The following is a 24,705-nucleotide window of genomic DNA, read 5'->3' on the forward strand; positions in this document are numbered from 1 at the left end:
GACATAAGAATGCTTTTAAATACCTATACATTGTTACATTTTCTGTAATTTGTGACAAACAGCAGCCAATCTCTATATACATGATTTTTAAATGAATTACTCATGGGAAATAGGAAAATCTTATATCAGGAAAAAAAAAATCACAGTCTGCTCTTACTGTTTCTTCATATCAGGCCTACAGATTCTTTTAATATTCTTCTGAATTCATGCTGCTGTGATATTTTACCAGGCTAAGCCAACAAATCAGTATTATTTCAAAATGTATGTCTGACATCACAAGTTCTAATGGGAAGCCTAGTAATAAAATATATAATTAAATAAGTTGTATTAGGAGAGCTAATAAAATGGTATTTGCTATATTCTTCATAGAAGAATAACATCTGTAATAAAACTAATATTTGAGTCCATAATAAAATGATTAAATACAGTATTAGAAAAGTACATAGTTACAGCTTTTGATTTCTTTTTCTTTTTTTTTTAAATAGGCAACAGTTCAGTTTTCTGACATTTGTCTGGATTTTCAGTAGGTTCCTAGCACTTTAGCCTCAAACCTTTCCACTATCAGTACCCAAGCCCTAAACAGCAGAAGGTAGCAAACCCAGTTTAATCCAATGCTCACAAGCTTTTGTGAGTAGTAGCTACACAGAAAAAACCTAACATTCAGCAATAGAAATGTTTAACAGACACTACTAGGCAACATTGTTTAGGCTACTTGTTGAGCCACTCAATCCATTTTCACTTTTCTGAAGGGTTTTCACGGCACTTGGCACCTGCAATCCAGTACTCACTGTGAGACCTCCACACCAGATCTAAGGGGAAAAAGAAAAATCTACATTATGGACTACATACATCTCTCTCCTCCCATCCCACAAGCCCCACAATGGAACTAACAAAAAAAAGTTATCCTGCGGCTCCACATCTTCTCTCTTGCTCTTGTCACAGCATTCTGTAAAGCATTCTAATCTAAGACAAGCTAATTTTTAAGTCCATAAAGTCTAAGACACTTCACATACTATGCTTTATGTCAACGTAAACACAGTACAAAAAAAATCTGTTTTATTTTCTAAAATAATGTTGTCTTTATAATAAGTATATTATATATTTTCTAGTATACTGTTTATTACATTACTAATATATTATTTATAATATTATATACATATATGTATTCATAACATATTATAATATATATTAAATTATATAGTTATAAAATATTATGTTTTATTTATAATATATTATTTTGTGTTACTCAGGAAGTGACTTAATGAGTCAGTCTTAGCAATGCTAGAGGGAGGGCTAACACATTCTAACATTTCTGAAGCTAAACTTGTCCCTGTGTGCATGCAAAGTTCTACTAGAGTGCTACTATAAGCACCACATGAAATCAAATAGAAAAGAGTTAAACATTTTTTTAAAATTACTAGTCAGCCAAAACCAGTGCTTCCAGTTTCCTTCTTGACAAAGCAATTCAGTCTTCGGTAAACTGAATTCAGTGCTACAAGCTGAACAAAATTTTATAGATACTGACCATGAAGCCTGGTAGTAATGGTTGGGTAAACTTAGTCCTGAAGGTGTGTAACAGCGCCTTTGAGTTTGCATTGTAAAATGAGAGCTGACCTAAGAGAAAGAAAACAAGTTGGCATAAAGTTTAAACATTAGCATTTAAACACACTTAGATGCTGTTGCTGTCTAACTTTTACAAAAATATGATTCTTTCCCAGGGAAAGGTTTCCAGAACACGCTAAGTACAGTCCACAAAACAGAAAAGTTCACAATTAGTAGCTCTGTCACACAGATGAACTCAAGTCATTTGACATTACAAGAATTAGAATACAAACAGCTCTGGGCCTGTGTTTTCATAACAGACCATCATTCCTGAAGTAATGCACTGCTTCAGCCCTGTACTGCTCCAACTCCACACAGACAGTCAATTAAGTTTTTACCTCAATCCCCTAAGACTGTAATTTACCTCCATCAAAGTCACAGCATACTCCTATTCTGTCAGGAACAGGTATATCAAGAGTCTTTGTTTTATTATTATGTTTTGCTGAGAATGTGGTTTGCAGCCAGTTGTTGATATGGATGCACCAGCTTGAATTAGTCTTTCCGAGCTGGTCAAATTTCCCTGGGTTTCTGTATGTGACTCCCACGCTGTAGGATTTGCAGTCCTTCTGGGCTCTCACTTCCCAGTAATGCTGTCCACTCTCAACAGCAGTGTCTCCTACCAAAGAAATACATTTAATTGCTGTAATCAAGTGTACCTTAAAATGCTGCCTTCCTAACAGGCACCAGTGATGTCTACTCTGTTTTATTTTAAAGTGAAGACATTAAAAAAATCTGAACTATAAGGATGAATAAAAAAGTACAACAGAATGTAAATATAAAAGACTAATGAGACTGTATTTATAATTCAGATAATACATATTTAACATCAATTTACATTGAACAGCAGTGAATGTCAGTCATTAAAAGCTTTGTAATAAAGAGTTTCAACAGACCTGAAGACACTGCAGCACAAAATTCTGGTGTTTTATGGGCAAATGGAGCAGGACAACGTTAATTATACAGCCTTGAACTGCCACAAAGTTTCCCTCAAATTCTTGCCTCATCTGCCCTTTCCACAACATCACACCCCTAGCAGAGCAAACAGGTCCACCTTACCCAGCACTGTGTAGGATTCACCAGCAAAGCGATCCCTGCTGCCCCTGGCTAAGGCTCTTGGGCTGTTGGTGGCTTTCTTCGGAGATGCTGCATTGCTTCTAAAAAGAGATGAACCATTCAAGATTTGGACACAGCTACAGAAAGGCACATTTAAGTGTTCCCGAGTCAGTAAGAGACACGCAAAGGTATCGAAACGACACATTAGTTAAGCCACTTAGTAGCTCTTAACAGCTCACATGCACAAGGACTGGGAGGGAAGAGGTGACAGACAGAAAAATAATACAAGATGTTGTAACAAACAAGTTCAAAGGCAGCTGAGAACAGACACAGGAGGGGGGGGTAAAAACACACATGTGTGGCCCATGGTTTGAATGAGACACACTTCATGCTGGAGAATATTCTAACGAGCAATCAGTTGTATAAGAGAATAATTTTAACCTAATGAGGTTTTCAAGCTTTTTTTTAACCTCTGTTAGACCCTCAAAAATAATTCTCAGCAATTTAACCATTAAACCAAGTAAAGGCTATCTGCAATATTCCTCAGTAGCCAGAAAATCACATCTGATTACTATTTTAAAGGCAATCAGTAGCAAAGAATTTTAATTTCTCAGAAACAGCTATGCAGTTTTGAGGTGAATTTCATTGGCAAAAACCCCCCAAATAATTACAAAATCAGTCTCTGAAATACCCTTGAGAAGTAATTTTCAATTTCTCATCCCCTGTAGTCTACAGTACATTAGCCTTGGTAAAGCTATTTGCTACATTAACATCCATTAATACAGCTTGTTTCCTTTCCACTTTGCTCAATGCTAATTTCAAGTTTTCTGGAGTTATTTTCAAATAGCATTTCAGAAAGGATTAGAAAGGGTCCCTTTTTGCTTAATACCATCATTAAAATAAGGCCACATGGGAATCAAAAACAGAGCGATATTAAGCTGTCATACATAAGTATGCTAAAATCCAGTTCATGACTAGGTTTGTTCTATTCCAGTTACAGAATTCTACAAGAAATTACTTGTGATGATGAAAAAGTTGTTCATTACAATTCAGCACATAAATTTGACAACAGTGATCAGAAGACAGCTATGTTTGTAAACTGCAGACAAGAGTTACATGAAGGGGGTTGTAATATTGTGCAGGTGCATCACATCAAGTACTTTTGAATTTTGTAAAAATGGGGGATACTGCAGTTTACTTACCAAATAAAAAGTTAACAAGTGATAGCATAGGGGGGGAAAGCAAAGCCAAGAATTAAAGCATAATTTCAGGAGGAACCATCACTCTTTGTAGATTGCATCCTTCTTCATATGCATCAGGCATCTTCCACTCACACTTCCAACAAATGCTGCTCAAAATTTTCTATTAGATCCAGTATAAATGAGTTACGCAGAAAGCAATGTGGCCATTTAGAGAATCACCATAAGAAAAAAACACACGTACTTTGCTAGTATTTTCTCTAGGTTAGGAAAGCATTAAAAGGTTCTCAATATCATTTATTTTGCTCAAGTCTGTAAATGGCCGTTGCATGTGCTTTGCCTGATCAAAATCTAATAGCCTTCAAGAATTGAGAAAATGACATTAAATATTTGATATAAAAGCTTCAAAAACCAGTTTTTCAGGTTTTTTTTTCTCACAGTGCTTAAGTTTCCCTTCCAATAGGAAAAGGCAGCAAATTTTATAGCAGTTTGGTGCCCACTTTCCAATACAGCACAGTCTTTAACAGCGAGTAACTGACACATTTCTTCCACTATTCAGTGGTCAAATATTCTTATCTCATGGGTTTAAGATTGTTTAGGATCCATTTCAGCACACAAAACATACTTTAAGCAATACGTATTCTCTTTTGGAGAAGAAAGGTCAAGGAGGGATATCAGAAATCATCCAGAGGCTTTTTTTCTAGTCTAATAAGTTACAGATAATTAAGCATTTTGTTGCCATTGTATGTTTCCAACCCTTAGGAATTGTGCATTAAAACAATTATAGTGCAATTTTTTCCCCACCTACTACGGAGCCAGCTCCAAGTTTTCATTCTAATGCAGACATTCCACAGATGCTCTTAACAGGGAACAAAAGACTCCTACCAGAAAAAAGCTCATCGATATCTCCTGCTAGAAAAGGTTGGTCTAAGTTGTAAAGTTGAACATGTGACCATGTCCTTCTACCAAAGCAAAGGCAAGAACTAGGGAAGCGCTTTACAAAGAGAGGCCAAAGTACAAGATTCCCGGAGTTGGGCAAGTAGGAACACCTCCAAGACACTTTCAAAATTTAGTTTAGCAGAAACCAATACACACTGCGTAGTGGAACTATTGACACTGCACAACTTCAAGAGTTTGTTTTGCCTATACAAGCTTTTCTTTATTGCTGATCTCAAGTCAAAGGTAGATTCACCTGATAGATAAACACAGGAGAGTAACACCTACAAGACAGGCATGTCTTTTGTCCCCTCAATTCTAAACCACCAGAAAAAAGTAAGAGAGCAAAAACAGGAGAAGTAATCTCTCGAAAAAGAGTTTTATTAAAACAAAAGAAAAAATTTTACCCTAAAAAACCCACAACCGCACAAGGAATAGGAAAATATTTTACCTAACTTTAAATCAAAAAAGATGCTCCCTCATTTGAACAATTGGTTCTGCAATTAGAATTGCTATGAAGCCTTTTACATGTCATCAGGCTAAATTTCATCTTTTTTTAGCCTGTAAAAACATCTACTTCTTACCCTCTGATATCTAGTAAAAGCTACAGAACAAGTTCAGATGGAAAGAGGTTTTCAGATTCAAAAATAAGAACCAAAAAATATTTTAAAGTTCTCTGAAAGGAGATCTTTACTACATTTGTAAAAAACCGTAGTGAGTCATCCTGTAAGTAAGCCTCAATATGTCTGTAAATAACAGGGATCTTTGTATCAACATTAAAGTACATAATGCTCTTCCAACCATTGCAATTTAGGTTTCATACACACTAGGATGCATCCTTCCAGTCACTGGAAAATGTATAATAAACATCATCTCTACAAATCCAAATTAAACTTTCAAATAACTTCTAAAAGCATATGTCCTGTTACTGATAAAGGCTATTAGATTTGTTTCTCATGACATCAAGCAAAGGAAAGTAGCACAGATCCCCAACAAAACTAGGTGCTACATCCTAGGAATAAGAGGTATATTATCACCTTCTATTGCTCTTCAGCAGAGGATTCTGGCCACTGTCAACAGAAATAAGTAGGCATTAAAGAACTGTTCAATTACTACAGTAAATTATCCCCATATTTTAAATGCCAATTAAGGGACTGGGGCACGGTCAAAAGACAACTGGATTTGCTCAGCCTGAGGAAGACAAAAGCTAACTGCTGTCTTTAATGATGTAACAGGAACAGAGAAGATCAAGCCAGGCTTTCCTCAGAGGGGTGCACATTGAGAGGCACTTGGTACTCATTGCACCACAGGAAATTCCAGTCAGGTATCAGGATATTCCTGCCCTTCCATGAAGGTGGCCTGGAATAGAGGGCCAGCAAGTTAACACATTCATCCATACATGCTTCATCCTTGGACATATTAAAGGTTCAGCCAAGAGCAGACTGACCTAATAATATTCTTCCAACAGTATTTATTCAGTGATTCAGAATAGCTCATATCTAACAATCTACCACGAACTCAGCCACTTTCACAAGAGTTATGTTTCATTATCCATTATCTTTTGCTATCAGGTTTGTTTTATTGGTACCTTTCCCTCACCAAGGAGGGTTTGAGATAACATCAAACACTTCAGGGTGGATGTGCCCTGAAGGAAGCTGCAATCCACAAACCTTTCATCATATTTTCTCTCCCACTGTCCAGTTGAGGGGAAGCAATAGAGCAGGTGGGTGGGCACCTGGTGGCTAGCCAGGGTCAATCCACCAGATCTACAACGTACTTCAGAACCTTGAATGATAAGCCTAACAAATGTATTTTTAAAATAAATAAATATTATTTAACAACTATGACATAATTCTAGCCTCCGCATCTGTGTGACAGGAGAAGGGGAAAAAAAATAAAATTAAAATTTCTCCTGGAGAGAGATTTTTTGAATGAAAATTCCTCTCATGCCCCACTGTCCTCAAATGCTTTAATTCCCCCCTGCCCTCCAATTGCCAGAAGAAGTATCCCTGACATTTACAAAACAGAGATCTTACCTATTTTTATTTTCCTTCCCTTTTATTTTTTCTTGACCTTTGCCTCCAGTGGGATCCCATTCAACAAAAGTGTCTTCAACCTTCAAGTTCGGGTGAGATGAAGTACTGTCCAAACTGAACAAAAATGCTGGTCAAGATAAAATAGAAAACAGTGAAATGGCATAACGCTCTCTCCCATCTGTGACTATTCATAGAAAATGATACAAGGAGCAGTAAAATTGCAGCACAGCATTATGAGATGTAACAGAAAAATCAGCTTTTCAGTCTGACACTTGTAATCAAGGTAAGGAGCCCTTCAAATACAGCCCATCAACCTACTTTCAGTACACAGGTTACAAAGTAAGTATTATCATCTCTAAAATGCTTCAGAGTCAGGAAGTAAATTCAGCTAGTCCTTGCTGCTGCTGTTTACAGCCTACTCAAGATTCTTATAATAATGAATTACTTAAAAAGGAAGGCTTATTTTCCATGCTCAGCAGCACTGATTCTCCAACAAGGTGTTTATGATTTATAAGGACTTCAAACTTGGGGAATACTCAGTAGACAGGGTAGCACATCCAGGTAGACAATGCTGAACTGTGAAGTCAGCTGCAGATACAAGAACAGCAGAGGATTCATGGAGCAGGAAGAGACTTGGTATTTGTGGCAGCCAAGCCCTTCGTGCAAGAAAAAAAACCTAACACAACAGGCGAAATTCCCTAAAGATATTTACAGACTGTTCTGTAACTGTCCTAATACCAACAGATATTGCAGTCTGATTCTCAAAGAAAGTATACTTGAGATTTTTAAGAGTTTAGAGTTTAACAGTACACAAATGTAAAGAACAGTCAGGTAATCACATGGATGAGGAAGCTGGTTTTCTATGGGTGGATTAATAAAGAAAGTGAACTAAATGTTCACCCATAAATAATGAAAATAATATAGGAAGTGTGGTAACTGCCCAAACAATCAAAACCAGAATTACTTTTCTGTTACTGGAGTAGGGAATGTAAGTGGCTATTAAGTGGATACTATGTGTCTGACAATGACTGTTGTTTAAGAGTATTAAAGTAATTTTAGGAAAGTTATCAGAATGCCCATTAGCTCATTCAAACTGCATATAGATAGCTTTGTTCTTATGAAACAGCTTCCACAAGTATTAGAATTTACATATAAATTTATATAGTCGATACCAGTCATTTTGCCCTTTACACCACAGATCTAGCTGTAACTCAAGCCACAGGATCACTATCGCCACCTTAAGAGTTAATACTTGTGTTCTCTCAGAAAACATCACTTCCAGGATTTTTTTCTGCTAGCTCATTTAAAAGATGATGTTAGGAAGCCATCCTAACAGTCCTCACACCAACCAATTTTGAACACAATGACTGTAAACCTTTAGCAAATTTGAAGTTGTTTATTTTTTAATATTGACAGTGGTTAGAATCTACAGCTACAAAGTAAAAAAAAAACAAAACACCAAAAAACAAAAAACCAAATCAACCCTTTCCAGCCCCTTCTAGTTACAGAAAGCTGTATCTGTCACTAATAACCAGATAACTACACCAACTGTTTAGATGCCCCAAGAGTCATTCATCCACAACATTCATCTTTCTCTTGCTGTATGCTGGCATGATGCACGAGCACATGGCACTGTCAATCCACAATTCAAAGCAGCCAATGTCAAGCTCTGCTGGAGAAAGTTGACATTATTATCCCATTTTTCAAGGCCTGAATTCTGAAAGCACAGCTTTGTGCCAATATGCTTCTTAATCCTTTACAGAGATGGCTGTTTTCCTTATTACTTAGGACGTGCTTCAGCAGTGTTTGTTCAGAAGCAGATTCAACATACAGGTTCATAAAGAAGGCAGAAAAGTTTAAGTACAGGTTTTTCACTACAGCTAAGGTTAGTCTTTCAAATTTTACCTTTGGTTTCCAGAGTTATGGGATCAGAGTATTCCCCTGCTACAGCTTTGTTGCAAGCTTGTACTCTAAGGTTCATGTATTTTGTATCAAATTTCAGACCTAAAAAGCAAATGTTTAGAAACCTGGAATTACATTGCTTACTGACAACTTTTACAAGACTAAGGCCTATTCCATGCAGCTGTCTTGCATTTACCCCAATCTGCAAAAAACAAGCTTAAATATCAGCATGAACTTTAATTAACACATGATTTTTTACAAAACCTCAAAGTCAAAATAAAAGACAGAGCTATTACTGTACAAAGCACTCAAGACTAACGTGATATAATGGAAGCTTCATTACATGCAGAAAAAGGGGTATTTTGCAAAACTTCCAAGCATAAAGACTTATGTTGATATTCTGGTGTTTGGAGTATAAAAGACCTTTACCTGATAATGTGTATTGAGTGGCTTTGATGTAGCTGATCACTTCCCAGCGCTGTTCACCTTTTAGTCGAGGGAGCCCATCAAAGTTGGTTTTCCTGTACTCCAGTACAAAATGATCAATTCTGGGGTCTTCTTCAGGCATCCTCCATGATACTGTTATGCAGTTATCAGCAACCAGACACGCTGCTACATCTATCTCTGGAGCTTTAGGGACTGCACAAGCACACAGGTCAGCTTAAAGACGATGATGGGTATTACTTTGTTCTCCTTAGACTTACAGAATCCAGAAGTTGCCCCTGGCCTAGTAACACTCCTTCCTTTTAGAGGATCTGTTTCATTAGCAAAGCATGATCAAAGACTAGGCTTATTACTCATTTCTTCTATTTAACATACGTTTTACTAAATGAGAAGTACACATGAGCTCTAGAGTGAGCATCTGTTTCAAATCTTCCAGATGTTTGTTTTGTCTGTAAGTTAGGCTGACTCCCTTCTGGAAGCAGTAAGAAGGACTTGCTAGAGTAGAGTGGACTTACAATTATGAATCTACATTTAGAATAAATACTGCACAGGGAGAACATTAAAAAGCAAACTTCTGTTTCTGAGTCTTTGGAAGGTAAGTACATCTGCAGCCCCCACACAGCATCACTTATATTTCCTATAAATCACTACACTGTCTTTAGTGATACACAGTGTTTCCCACTAACCACTCCACAGTCACCTAGTTTTCTTTCCTTTTCACTCCTTGTCTTGAAAGAAGGGAAAACAATTCCAAAGATCCACTAAAGGCTGAAGTTTTGTTTATATACAACAGAAGTCTATTTCCAGGAAATCAGGGAGCACTTCAGTCTGGGGAAAATATTTTGCAAAAGAAGGCATTTACATACTATTTATAGTGTCTAAAGTACATTCAAGGAAGACTTTAGCTGGAGGAAGTAACAAAGACTTCTTACTGTTTGCATTTTTTGGAGGAAGATTCTGCAAAAATCTTTTCCTTTGTTTCAGCATTGATAAAGGCTTGAAATACACACGAGAGTGGCCTGCAAGTCAATGTATCAAGTAGGAGCAACAAAAAAGGATAATCCTGATGCTCTGTGGAACTGATAGACCTGCAGACTTTTTTTGGTCAAAAATCATCTCTTTTCATAACCCTCAGGCCTTTAACTGTGCTTTCTGTGACCAAGTCCTAATTACATACACTTTTGCCTTTATGCAGTTTTCTGCATAACTATTTCTTGAACAGATTGTTATCCATGATTCCCCTCCACAGTGACTGATGACAATCAACTTCACATTATTTATGGTTCAGTCCTTTAGAGATGTGTAATTTTACACTCTAGATACAGACGCCTCCTAGAGCTACAGCAGGTCTACTAGAAACAGAAGGCCTAACTTGCTTCATGAACACTACTTTCACACCTTCTCTTCATGATCTCTTCAAATATTTCAACACAGCACTGCTGAAACACACCCTTTTACCCTTACATCCCTGCAGTTTAAGCCAAGCAGGAATTACACTGAAGCTGGTGTTATAGGTTTAAAATGCTTGAGAACAAATGAGCAGCACAGAAGAGACTGAAAGCACAAAATATTGAAGTCTGCACTGGGACAGTTACATTTCTTCACAGAGGCTTGTGCAGTGCTGTGCTTTGGATTTGTGATGAAAACAGTTTTGATAACACAGGGGTTTTAGTTAATTTGAGTAGCATCAAGTCCTCTTCTGCTTCTCACCACCCTGTCAATGACGGAGCTGAAGGAGCACAGCCAGGACAGCTGACCCCACCTGACCCAAGGGATATTCCAGGCCATATGACGTCACACTCAGCACATAAACTGGGCAGGGGGGATGTTCAGAGTGATGACGTCTTGTCCTCCCAAGTCCCCATGATGGAGATAAGTTCACCTACACACACAGCTTTTGCTTTACCTATTAAACTGTTTTTATCTCAACCCCCAACTTTTCTCACTTTTACCCTTCTTATCGTCTTTCCCATCCCACCATGGCAGGGGAGAGTGAGCAAGCAGCTCTGTGGTGTTTAGCTGCCTGCTGGGGTTAAACTACAACACAGGTTCAAGTGTTAATTACATGCATTTGCCATCAAATTCATCCAGCAATAATTTGAAATTAATTCAATATGATGCCTTAATAGGCAAAAGAAAAATTAGGACTAGGACAAGCAATTCAGCTCCTATACCTTTAAGTTTAGCTACTTACTCCCATTATTTTTGTCATAAGATACCAGATAAAGAGTCTTATATGTGCTTGGGGTGACACCGAGCCTTCAGCATAATTCTCTGGCAAGCAGTGTTCAAAATACCACACCACCAAACCCATTTTCAACTTCCTAGACTAGGACATTAGTATTTCCTCATGTATGAGGGCCTGTCAATGCTCAGTACAAATTTGCCTGAGCTGTTATTAAGTATTTGGTGTCTGAATAATTTGAAAGCTTGGAACTACAGTAGAAAAAAAGCAAGATTTATACCCAGACAGTCAATTTTCCTATTTAAAAAAATCAAAGGTCCAAACCAATTTAAATTCCTATGTATTTAACAAGGAAAATCCATGTATAAAAAAGGTCATACTAAATAATACCTTTATCTAGACACAAGATTTTGTTCATACTTGCTGTTAGATCTTTACACTGTCATTCCTATTAAACAGGTACACTGTGATCAGCTTACCCTTAGCTATGGAATACAGAGCAATGATTGACACCCAGAGTCTAAGACTAGAAGGTGAATTTCTGCCTGGACTCTGATAGATGACCACCAGGAATAACACTGGTCATTTACTACACCTGCTACCACATACTGTATCCAAGACAAACGGGAAGAGATGCAAACTGATGCTGCCGAGTCCTTAACAGATTTTGATCAGCGACCCAGAGATGGAACAATCTGCATCCCTGCCAGCATATTCCTGTCAATATATTCTTGGTAACAGTCAAGGGCAAAGTGTTCTAAATAGGGAAGCAATATGAATAAAAAGACATTAAAGATATATACTGGTCTAATGCACCTAAGTCTACTGTCAGGAATAGATGTATCAATACACATTTTGTGTTATGGTAATCATAATCACAGCACTAGTAGACTATCTCTTTCCTATATTTCAGACCATTTCACCACTCTTGAAAGTGACATATCAGTTTACATGTCCATCTATAACACTACTGCAGAGGAGCAGGACTTTGGAGTGTCACTGAGCATCAAGAGAAACTTCAGGTAACTTCACAAAGTACAGAGAACTGACAACTCAGAAAAAAACATGGTCTGGAAGACTCATTCTCACTTCTGAGGTCAATGTTATTTTCCAAAATCCTGTCATATGTAGAAACTAACAAAAAAGCCAGAAAACTCTCATCCTTGAGGTATTCAAATTAACATGCAATGAGTAAGAATGAGTTTAGGTACTCTGAAAAAGGGTGCAAGCGGTACAGTTTTCTTTTGTTTGGTTTGTTTGAAGATAGTAAATTGTTTCATGTAATAACAAATTAAACCCAGTGCATACAGTTTTTACCTGGCAAAAACTTCACAGCCTGAAGCATGCGCTTTTCCAGAGTGAAGTCCACCATCAAATGAGCCATACTGTCACTGACTTTTGGTTTCAGGGAGAGGCGGAATGCTGAAGCCACTGTGACACTGAAGTCAAGAAAGAAGCATTAACAAAATGTATCTTACATTGTTTAAGCCATTTTTCAAAACTGCAATCAGATAACCTGTATCATTAACGTCAAACTACTGATCAAAGAGAAGAACATTTTTCTAACAGATAACTGTTTACCATTTAGCACACTCAAAAATAAACTGTCTCAGAATAATAGTGCAAGCTACCAGTTGTTCCATATTACTAGGCAAATAAATACTAGAGGCAACTAGAGAAGAGCTTAAACCCTTCTGCTACTGAAAAGCTTGGATAAGAGACAAAACAAAATCCATATCACTTGACATAAAATCAGTAAGTGTGAAAAATCTAAAGCACCCCAGACTCAGGATCATATTTAGGCATTTCTAAACAGCACTAAACAAGCTGACTATGCTGATTTCATATCTATGTCTGATTGTATCCGGATATGAGAAATGCTAAACTGCATTTTGGAACATGCATGTATCAGACCTGTTTTACAAGATACACTGAAGAACTCTCTGAAATTCAACAAAGGCAAGTGCAAGGTCCTGCACCCAGAGAAGAATAACGCCAGGCATCACGATAGGTTGGGGGTTGACCTGCTGGAAAGCAGCTCTGTGGAGAAGGCCCTGGGGGTCCTGGTGGACAACAAGCTGTCCCTGAGCCAGCAGTGGGCCCTGGGGGTCAAGGTGGACAGTGGCATCTGGCAGTGAATCAGGAAGAGCATTGCGAGCAGGACAGGGACGTGATCCTGCCCCTCTACTCAGCCCTGTGAAGCACATCTAGAGTGCTGTATCCAGTTCTGAGCTCCTCAGGACAGACAAAGAGCTCCTGGAGCGGGTCCAGTGGAGGCTACAAAGATAATTAGCGAAAGGCTAAAGGAGTTGGGCCTGTTCAGTCTCAAGAAGAGACAGAGGGAACCTTGTCCGTGTCTGTCAGTGTCTGCAGGGAGGGGTCAGAGGATGGACCAGGCTCTGCTCAGGGGTGCCCAGCAATGGGACAAGAGGAATGGGCAGACCTGATACACAGGAAGTTCCACCTGAACATGAGGAAGAAATTCTTTGCTGTGCAGTGACCAACCACTGGAACAGATTGCCCAGAGAGAGTGTGGAGTCTCCCTCACTGGAGATATTCCAGAACCGTATGGGCACAATCCTGTGTCATGTGCTCTGGGATGGCCCTGCTGGAGCAGGGAGGTTGGACCAGATGACCCACTGTGGTCACTCCCTCCACGATCCATCCTGTGATCCTGTGCTCCCATTTCCACTTCTGAAATCTTAGCTCAGCACTTGCTCTGAATACTCCCAATTCTGTACTCCAACTACACTACAAGGACAAGTTTCTAGAATAGTTCTCTGACTCTGAAGACATCAGGCCATGCAGAAGAATTTGAATAACACTGATTCCGACAGCACACAGGTCCCAAATTCTGCTTAAAAAAAAATACAAAATTCTTAACTATAAAGTATTATAATGGCCAGTCTTCGCGAACGAAGATTTTTGGGAAAGGTCTTTTACCTTTCCAGCCTGCGCAATGGATTTTTTAGGTGAGACACAGCCTGCGCTGAACTGAGCCCACCCTTTAATCCTAAGGTTCATCTGCCGGGGCCAAGCAAGCTTGGACAATGGCAGTGAGGTCCTCAGGACGTAGGTTTGTTTAGAGTGACCTTCTCATAGATGGATGGCCTCACAGGGCTAACGGGCTCCATCTGCCCGGGGGACTGAGGAATCGAACCTGGGTCACAGCAGTGAGAGTCCTGCATGCTAACCACTAGGCCACCAGGGGTCCAAAGTATTATACACACCACAAAAGTCAACTGTAAATACCTGAATTTATTTTACATCCACAGATGTGTGGCATCTTTAGAATACCTAGTTCATATTACTTCACTAGCATGCAAGAGAGATTGTGTGCTAACCACAGATACACCAAATAATAGTGAAAAACAAAAAATCTGGTAGTAAGGAAGGGGGAGGAAATATCAAGTTTATTATTAAAGATATATATATATCAGGAGTGACAAGCACTACAATTTTGGGACACAAGACTGAACTGAATATCATAAAAGACAAGTCAATTGATTTCCCAAGACAGGGTTCATGTTCTGAAATTCTATATGGGCTGTCTGGCACATTCCACTGCTAGGCCAGATGGGTAGAGTAAATCTCTCCTTAAGGAAAAATAATCCTCTGATTAGCAGTAGGAGAACACCAAGGAGCAGTTGGCTTCAGATAGCTTTTTAACTTCTGTTTAGACACCAGTCTTATAGAACCACAAAGGATGAAGTGATACAGCATTTCAAGAAACCAGAAATTACTACTGATAAAAAGTATTAAGATTCCCATCACTGCTACTATCCACTTTCCCTCTGATTTGTTAAGGACCCTAAATCTTTACCCTTGGAAATGCAAAGTTTTATTTCTCTAGCAATTACTCATTTTATACAGCACTTAAGAGAATTTAGTCCATAAGACCCTTCCTTGAAAAACCTGTAAACTGAAAGACAAACTATTTGGTCCATAAGAGCAACATATGCTGAAAACACCCTGTCAGCTGCCTTTCAAGGTATTATGCACGTCATAGTAAGTTTTTTGAACCAGAAGGTCAGACTCTTGGAATATAGTTAACATTCTTCTAAGTGAAGGAAAAATGGCCCTAGCATTTATTTTGAAAAGTAAAGCTTTGCTTTTTAAACAATAGTTTGAAAACACAGCTCAAAGAAAAGCTACCAGAAATAATAATTTCACTGTATTAGTCAGAGTGATGTCACCAGAAATATTTTAACAGCTACAAGACTTCTGACATTCAGAAGGAAAATTAGCTAGCAAAAGTCCTTAAGCATTTTAAAAAATAGACAAATAACAATGTTTTCTCATAACTTAAAGGGGCAGAGTCAGCTTGAAACATCATTAAATTTCAGCCATCAGGTATTAATAAGCTTATTATTAAAAATAATTTATATACATATATATATTTAAAGACATAATCGTAATAGCAGTAGCTGATACAGAGCTCCATTCCCTTCATTAAAACCTATTTATTTAAAGATATGAAAAGCCAGGAAAAATACTACATGAGCAGCACAGAAGTTTTTAGCTCTCTCTCAAGAGTTGTGGCAGCTAACACTTAGGGAAGGGTCAACAAATTTGACTTAAGCTGACTATGGCCCTTTCAAAATAAATGTGTTTTCAAGGATAAGATTAATTCAAAGACAGAAAAGTGATAGATTTTGTACTGTACCTATCTTTGATCTGTCTGGCAGCCTTGATGCATGTCAGGAAGAAGAGAGAGAGAAAGCAGTTAGTATTTCCATGCAAGTATCCATGGCAGTAACATGCAAGAAGGCTGAGAACCATCTCCACTGCATTGCTCAAATTTGAAGATCAAAATGAGCTTAACATTTTTATCAAAATAGATTGTCCCATTAAGCACACTAATAGCATGGGTTAGCATGGCAACAGCATCTCACCTGAGAAAAAAATTACTGATTTAAACAACCACACCAAACCAATTCCAAATTGCTCAACTTTCTGGGTGTGACTTTGTCTTTTTAACTAAACTGATGAAGAGAAATCTACTCCCCATCACATTTTAAAGGAGGTACAGGACTAAGCCAGCAACATTTAGCTACCATGGTATTTTCTGTGAAGCTATGAAGTGCTTATTAGCGGCATGTGACCACACATGGCTTGTTTGGCTACACATCATAGGATGTATGCTCTGATAAACAAGAAAAAATAGGACTTGCTCTAACTTTTACTATGAAAGTTATTAAACTCTTCCAACAATACTTCCTAAATGTTGTCTCTGCATGCCACTATTAAAAAACGACAGAACATAGTTCTTCCCAGCACTTAAATGATACTCCTCAAGCAGATGCAGAAGTGGTGATAACATATTTCAAAGATAAAGACTAACTGGCATTTAGAAAGACAAAAATTCCTGTCCTTCACGAAGAGGAGCTACAAACCTAAAACAAATGTTATTGCTGAAGTAGTGATGGTCTAGTTGTGTCTGTTATCCATGACTGAAGCTAATGTTGCTATTTGATGCAGTTGCCATTCAGCTGAACTGGTTTTCCTTCCAAAGAGGAGACAAGAAACATCAAGTAGCTTTCCAGTTTGAAGTCAAAAGTGGAGAACTTCCCAATTTTTCACTAATTACAAGTCATACTCAATTAAAAAAAAAAAATCATGTTGTCCCTGCTACAAAACCAATTGTATATTCCAAAAGTGGGAAGCAGGAAAAAACCAAGTGTTTAGAAATAATTTAATTAAAGAGGTAGTTTTATTTTACCTCAAAACAAAGTTATTGTAGAAGCTATGGGCTGATTCTCCTATATGACAGCTGTAGATAAACAGAGCTACTTCACAACACTCCTAGAATATCCAAAGAAAATCTGTGCCAATAGAAGAGCATGGGCTGGAGCTTTCCCTTCAGGAACACTTGTTGTTCTTACCAGCAGAGTAATAGAATTGTCTGCCTAATAGACAAGGCAATATTACCTTAAAATGCCATATCCAAATGCACAAATGCTAGTTAGTGTAATACCAGTACCATATGCTAGATATTAAGAGTTCATTGAATTGGATCTTGGTATCTTAAGCTTCAGATGCCAAACCTGAAGAGACTTTCCCCCCAGCAAACACTCAAATAGCTTTCCTTAGTCTATTTGATTGGAATAGAGCATTAGAGATATCTGAAACGAAACACCTTACAATAAAGTCTACGCTATACTCTGCATAGAGCTGACTTTATTTTTTACACATCACTGTGACAAGACAGAAAGAACAACTCCAACTGAAGTCCTAAGAAAAATGCTCAGCTTAAGGAATCGTTGATCTTCAAGCCACATAAATCAAAGCTTACACTCAGAAAACAAGACAGCACACAAACATGCTGCCAAAAGCTAAAACCGACACAGTAAGATAGCTTTCCTCCTCACTCTTTTAACAAGATTTGTGTCCCGCTAAAAGGCAGGAAGAAAAGAAGTAATTTGGCCTTGCATTTGGTGCAGCTGATCCCAGTACTACCACAAGGGTTATTGTAGCAAGCACTAGTGTACTGATTAAGTGTATGTGGGGAACTGCTTCATTAACTTACAAGCATATTCTTCCAGTTAGATACATGTTACCTGATTTACAAATCTGCTGTGGTAAAGAAAAATTATCTGTATTGGTATCACAATGCAAGGCCCAAATCCAGGCTCTTGTCTACACAAACGTGTTGGAAGATTTTGGGGAATATACAGAATTCAGTTTCAAGCTAAGTTAAGTTCTGAACTGAATCTAGTTTTGCAAGATCGTTCAGCACAGCTGCAGAGTTCAAGATCCACAGTTTGCATTAAGTTCTGCAAAACAAACATCTTATCACCTACAGACAGAATCCAGAGACTGTCTGCAAGCATCATGGATCAGCACTGGGAATGGACAGGTCACTTTGAGTGACTTCGAGTGCTGGCCATCACACATTTTCTAAGTCTTTACTCAGCTTTAGAGAGATTTATTTCACCTTCACTTCCTGAGTTTATCAGTGCAAGTTTGCTTAACAATGGCAGTCAAGCATTTTGTTTGGGAGAAGGCAGTTGTTTGGGAGAAGGCATTGTTTTCCTTCCCTGCTCACTCTGAATAACAAAAAAACCCCTTATTTTGTTAGAAATTGCATAAAAATTCAAGACTGTAGTGCTTGACTTGGCTTCTTTAACAGAGCAATAACTGTATTTTTACATGCCTCTCTATCCTTACTGTCAGTACAGTTGGTAAGTTTACAGGGTCCAGGAGAGTAATGCAAAGGATATTTCAAATGGAGATGGATACCAACATCGGCCTTATGTCCATCTGCTCAATGTTTTCTACCTCTAAGAGTTTCGCAGGGTTCTTTATGTCCAGAGACTGCACAGCAATTTCCAGTAGCTCTTCAGAACTCTCCAGGGCATGACTACACTGGCTAAGCTGATCCTGAAGCAAAAACAGAGAGAACAATTTGATGTATTCACATTTTAAAAAGTGGTTTATGAAGTACCAGCCCTAGAAACTACATGGCTTTATTATGCATTTATAACAACTTATTATAAATCAACTTATATAATCAAGGTGATTACCTCTGACACAGCATGCAACCAAAACTTCACTGTGCTTCACAAGTGCGCAGTGGTACATGCCACATCCTACAACTCCAAAGGGGAAAAAGCTGGGTAGGTGGTGAAGTCTCATTTAAAAGCCAGATTTAATTTCAAGGCCTGTTTCTCCCCCCCCCAAAAAATAAGGATTTCAGAAGTAAAGAAATAAACACTTATATTCTTGTGCATTACAATTTCTATTTACAGAACTGCATACTACTGATCTATGAATGACAGTGTTTAATGTAGCAGTAGCTTTGAAAAAGGCAATTACTTTATCCCCAACCAGCTCCAGAACTGTCACAAGACAATCCTGAAAATCAATATTGCTATATGACAGACGGGAACAGCAGAGGAACGGGAACAGAGGAAGTTTAAAAGAATTTTACAAATGTAGTTATATAGTTACCTGCAGAGCTTGAATTTTACAAGCCTCTTCTTGCTGGATAGTGTTGGCCATACTCCCCTTCATCTCATGCAATACAGAATACAGACCATCAAATTCTTCATCCAGTTCACTGATTGCATTGGAAGAGTTTACCTAAGAAGAGAATTGAAAATATTGTTTACACTGGAAACAATGAAAACTAGCCTTTTAGACTGAAACTCACATTATTTGCCCACATGTGTTTTGCCAGGACCACTAGATACCTTGTGACTGCTCCTCAACTTATCAAAAGGGAAAAAGCATTAGGAACGACAGAAAAATCCTGGACTCTGGATGCTGACACGCATGAAAATTCCATGATGCTCAAACTTGCACAGAACCAGCATACCTGGCAGCTTTGTACCATGCCAAAAGAAGCCTTGATTTCCCTCCTACAACTATATGTGGCTTGCTAGATGTTTGGAAGGAGGCAGTTATCCAGTTCCATGTAAAGTGATTTCATATCATACTAAAAGCTGCAGTCAAGACATCAATTTAAAGATTTGCTGGACAATTTCCATATCTGCAGTTAACTTATCTCAGCTTTAGCATGAAACAACTTATAGCTGATTGACAGACTAAAAGAACCTAAACCTTATCCTCGTGTAGATGCTTTAACAGCTAGGCCTAACTTTCAGCTTAAGCCCAACAATTTGCAACTACCAAAAAGTGAAAGAGCAAATAATATTCTCTCAAGTACCAGGACGATCTCATTTTTCAGCTTGCCAAATAGAGTAGAAGTCTAAAAAACAGAGTACTTCCATCTAACAGGAGTTTGAGATCTTGCATCAAATCCAAATTCTCTTTTCCACACAAATGAAGTTCTACAACGGCTTTTCTCATGAGATGCAAAACTATCATGCCTTTTATCTACAGACAGACTTCTGACATGCAGTATTTTGAACTTGATTCTTACAGCCCATCCCTTAGACACTATCCAGTTTGGGACTAACAAAATTGGAAAAGTGCTCCCCTCTCAGCTACAAGCTATGAACCTCAATATATATGTACCTGAACATTTGATATTGTATGGTTCAGCATGTCGATGAAGTTGTGAATTTCATCATTTTTGTTCACTAGAGTACTGACAATCCTCTGCAGAGTCTCCTAGAATTACAAAAACAAGTGAGAGAAGTTGTAAAATCACCTCGTGATTTTTTTGGTCATCACCATTTCACCATACATGAAAACTCATCATACACATCCCAAGCATGGCAAACTGAGCTTGCGTTCTGATGGGATCAGAAAACGCATTTTGTTAGAAAAGGGAAAGGATACCACAGGTCTAAGAAGCATTCCACCAAACTGAAGATCTCCAGGTGTTAGTTTGAGGGAAATCGAGAACCTGTTTTATAATACTCCACTGTTCCACATGTTTTGCTAAGCAAGTCACCTACACCAGAACACCTCTGGCACACACAGCTTCTCCAGATGAGGAAGGCAGTGCCTGAGCAACAAAACAGGTAACTAATAAAGAAAATTTAAAAAGCTGGTAAAAGGCAACATAGAAGAAAAACTAGCATTTCCCAGTGTTGAAAGAAACAAGTGTTAAATAACTAAGCTGACAGTTTATTCTATATACAGAAATAAAACTGTAACAGTGATCTGTACACTTATTCTACAAGTGGCAAAACAGTTTGGTTGAATAGTCTCATATTCCAATTAAAAGTGACCTCAAAGAGGAAAGCTTTCTGAGAGCCTAGAAAGAGAACCAAGATTATTTCAGTGATGTACTAATCCACATGTTCAAAAAGCAGTAGATTCAGCTTAAAAAGCACATACAAGCAGGCAAAACTATCAGGTACATCAAAATGTATTCTAAATTAATTAATACTACCAAGTCTAATTTTGTTGAGTAGTCAGTCACATATTCTAAGAATTTGACAAAAACACATAAGTGAGTGGTACCTAAGTCAAGTAAAGCTCAAAGCATATGACCGTATGTAAGTAAAAATAAAGGACAAGGTGACGAAGCAACAAAGAATTTTCTGTAATTTTACTTCAGGCTGGTTGATAAGAAGTTTCAGAAGCAAATCAAACTCTAATATGCTAAATTTGGCTCTTTAAAAAAAAAAAGTAATCCCTGTCCTAATTATAATTAATAAATTATTAATCAGCTGGACTCAGAGTTTCAATAGCTCAGCCTAACACTGTTACTTGACAACACTTAAGAAATCAAGGCATGGAGAAATAATAAGCACGTTTTAAAAGCACCCAGACCACCAAAGAGATATTGCAGAAGTTCCTTCCACAAGCAATTCCTTAATAACCATGTACTGTTTAGATCACATTTGTCTGCTGGAAAGCAAGAAGAATATTTTATCCTTTCACAACATCCACAGTGAATCTCAACACTACATCCAGTACAAGGAACTTCTCCCCTGGTCCTAAGCCATGCTGCTTCCTCTTTCTTCTGATCCCTTCCGCAGCAGCTTACAACAAATCTGCAGTGAGGTATTTACTGGTATCCCAGCCCACTGCCTGTTTTCTGGTGTCATGCTCACAAAGTTAAACCACTGACAGAGGAATCTGGAATTTTAGCGCTTTTAGCACAGGTGTTGATGGTGTAATGTGCAGAGGTAACAGACCAGCTATCAATGGCTGAAGTCAGGACTCTCAGAACAGAAACAAGACCTTGGCTCCTCTCAGAAACAAGAGTACAGCAAGTCTCGATCACTTCATTACTGAACTTTTTTGTTGTCTGGTGAAAACTGAGCAAGGCTAAAGGCAGTTTTGTGTACATTAGAATGGCAGACGAATCACCATTGTCCAACCAGCTGCTTCTGCATTCACCACTGACCAGAGGCAATTGTTTTCACGTGTCAGATAGCCTGGAGATAAGCCTTAGATCCTATGAGCAGAACTGTCAATTTGGATGAACACAGAAACTCACAATCCTCTTTCAGCAAGGATCTTAGGGCTTATTTAGCTGAAACACATGGGGAAAAAAAGTCTTCTTGTGCTGAACAATGTTGTTGGGTTCTATAGCCACACTATGATTAAAGAAGAAGATCTATGTGTGAGGGTAATTTAAAAAGCGTTTAGACACAAAAACATAGCAACAACTGGAAGACAGCTGTCCACTTCTAGAAGCAGAGAGGGCCCTCATAAAAGTTAAAGAGTAAACTTTGATAAACAATAAACAATTACAGCAGTTCTGTTTAAGAAGGAAGCTATCAACTTGATCAAGATCATATTGAAGGCTTATGACCTGTCTGCATACAGAGCAGTTTCTGTAGCAGTCTTGGGCCTAGGACAAAATTGTGAGACATTTTAACCTTCACGCCCATATCAAATTTCAAAGAGGACATGCTTACTTAGCCTTCATTAATTTAATTTTCTGCACTTGTCAAGACACTGAAGCTGAAGTTTGAAGGAGAACTTCATACAGTGCAGGTGGCAGTAGCAAATTTAATACTCTTAGAGAAAGTATTGTAAAATGTGAGATCCTCTGCAATTTTGCTACTGTATTCAGAACCTCTGAGCAGCACTGAAATTCAAATATGAGTCCATTCAGAAACAACCACTTAGGGCACCCACAGCAGCTGCAGCCCTCATTTACTCATCTTCCAGAGACTAATCTCACATAGAGCAGGCAAAGGCAGACAGACTCAAATTCACATAGTTCCTACCAGAAGTACACTTATTGCCATTTCACATCAATCTCACCTTCCAAAGCATGTGTTCAGAGACATTAGTTGCTTAGCATAAATAAGTTTTAAGGAGAATGAGTTACACAGAGATACAATACTGTGTGATCTGGCATATTGCTTGCTTAGCTTTACTTGCTTAGGATGAGCAGCTGGATTTGCTGACCACAAGCTGGGAACTCACACCAAGCTCTGCTGTCAGTTGGAACAGAGTTAATTTCCTCAGTAATTTTCCTAGTAGCAGGCACAGTGCTGGGTTTTGGCTTTAGGATGTGAAGCATACTGACATAACACTGATGTTCTGGTTGTCTTTAAGTAACATTTACCACAAGTCTGGGGCTTTTTTAGCTTCCCATGCTCTGCCAGCGAGCAGGTGCACTGGAGGCACAAAGGAGGATACAGTTATCAGCAGAAACTGTAACTGAACAAGGTAAGAACAGTGAAGAGCCTGCCTGTGTGGATGCAGAGAAAGAATCCCAAGATGTGTCAGAGGACCCCAGACGAAAAATCAGCACCAGACCAAAAGCACGTGAGCATGTGCAAAGTCATCAGGGCATAACTGTGAGGAGATTGTTTTGGGTCTCAGCTTAAGCTGACCTGCTGCTGTACCACTCTCTTAAGGGATTTATTTTGGTAAATCTGACACCTGAAGACTGTATTATGGGAGACCTGAGGCTAAGCCTGAAGAAGCTGCGACTCCTTAAATGGTGTGAGAATGTTCAGGCAACAACTTCTCCTCTAACACACAGCCTGGCAGTGCACAAACACTTAACTGAAGTATCAAACATCCCTAATCTGTAAGTTTCAAGCCATCAGTAGCGCTAAGTCACTCTGACCCCACTCACAAGCCAGTTTCTAAGCTGAGGAAAGCACAATCCTCACAGAGACAGTAACAGAAGCCCTTCTGCACCAACAGACTGAGAGCCAAAAGGCTGAGTCATAACTTTTTTCAGGGGAGCATCATTTTTAGAAAGCCCCAAATCTTGGCCAGTGATTTCCCCAAGGGGGGTGATAGCAAGTAAAGGAAGGAGGGAATTGTAGGGTAGCAGCCACTGGGAAAAGAAAAGCCGCAAAACGCTTTTATTCATTAATTCCCTTCAACTCTAGATTGCATCAGTGGCAAACAGAAGGGCTTATGTACGCACCATAATCACTTATGACAGGGATACACAGGGTGAAAGGGCTCCGCACCGCTGTCGCACTTCCTTACAGAACAACAGGAATTGCTGGGGTTGGAAAGGACCTCTGGAGATCATCCAGCCCAATCCCCCCTGCCCAGGCAGCGTCACCTCGAGCAGGTGACACAGGAGCGCGTCCTGGTGGGTCCGAGATATCTCCAGAGAGAGGGAGACATTCCTCGTCTGCAGATATTCCTTGCTCCCGCAACACAGGCGGGGAGCGAGCAGATTCGGGGAAGCCTCTCTGGATGCGCATCCCCCGAAGTCCTCCCTTGCGCCGCTGTCCTCTCGTACAACTCCCTCTTCCACCACCCCTCCCCAGGCAGCCAGGCCTAGCGTCGGGAAACGCCAACACGGCCGGGAAAACGCTCCGCCGACACTTCTCCAGCCCCTCTCCCCCCCCTCCGCCCCGGCGCTGCCCACCCGGCCCGGCCCCGCGGGGACTCACGCGTTCCTCGTCCATGGCGGTGGGAGCGGCGCAGGCGGGGATGCGGGGCAGAGGGATACAGAGATGCGCTCCCCCCGCCCCCGGCATAAGCGGCCGCGCGA

The 24,705-nt window shown here is 39.1% G+C and overlaps 1 protein-coding gene across 3 annotated transcripts; it reads right to left on the reverse strand.

Moving 5' to 3' along the window:
* Positions 1-453: 453 nt before the first annotated feature.
* On the reverse strand, positions 454-24,705 carry FSD1L (fibronectin type III and SPRY domain containing 1 like). Of its 3 annotated transcripts, XM_027707940.1 has the most exons (14): positions 24,605-24,705; positions 20,340-20,435; positions 19,311-19,442; positions 18,639-18,740; positions 16,024-16,046; positions 12,675-12,796; positions 9,158-9,367; positions 8,732-8,830; positions 6,827-6,953; positions 5,828-5,860; positions 2,659-2,756; positions 1,967-2,218; positions 1,526-1,614; positions 454-809 (listed from the first exon to the last, which is right to left on the reverse strand). In XM_027707940.1, exons 1-14 carry the CDS (start codon positions 24,689-24,691, stop codon positions 690-692), a joined length of 1,590 nt encoding a protein of 529 aa, XP_027563741.1. In that variant the 5' UTR covers positions 24,692-24,705; the 3' UTR covers positions 454-689. The 3 variants fall into 3 exon arrangements, with proteins under 3 accessions (XP_027563741.1, XP_027563743.1, XP_027563742.1); XM_027707942.1 differs by lacking the exon at positions 5,828-5,860 and having other exon boundaries at positions 2,659-2,753; XM_027707941.1 differs by lacking the exon at positions 5,828-5,860.

Source organism: Neopelma chrysocephalum, unplaced genomic scaffold (genome assembly GCF_003984885.1).
Source record: "Neopelma chrysocephalum unplaced genomic scaffold, ASM398488v2 Primary Assembly neopelma1_95109, whole genome shotgun sequence".
NCBI lineage: Eukaryota > Metazoa > Chordata > Aves > Passeriformes > Pipridae > Neopelma > Neopelma chrysocephalum.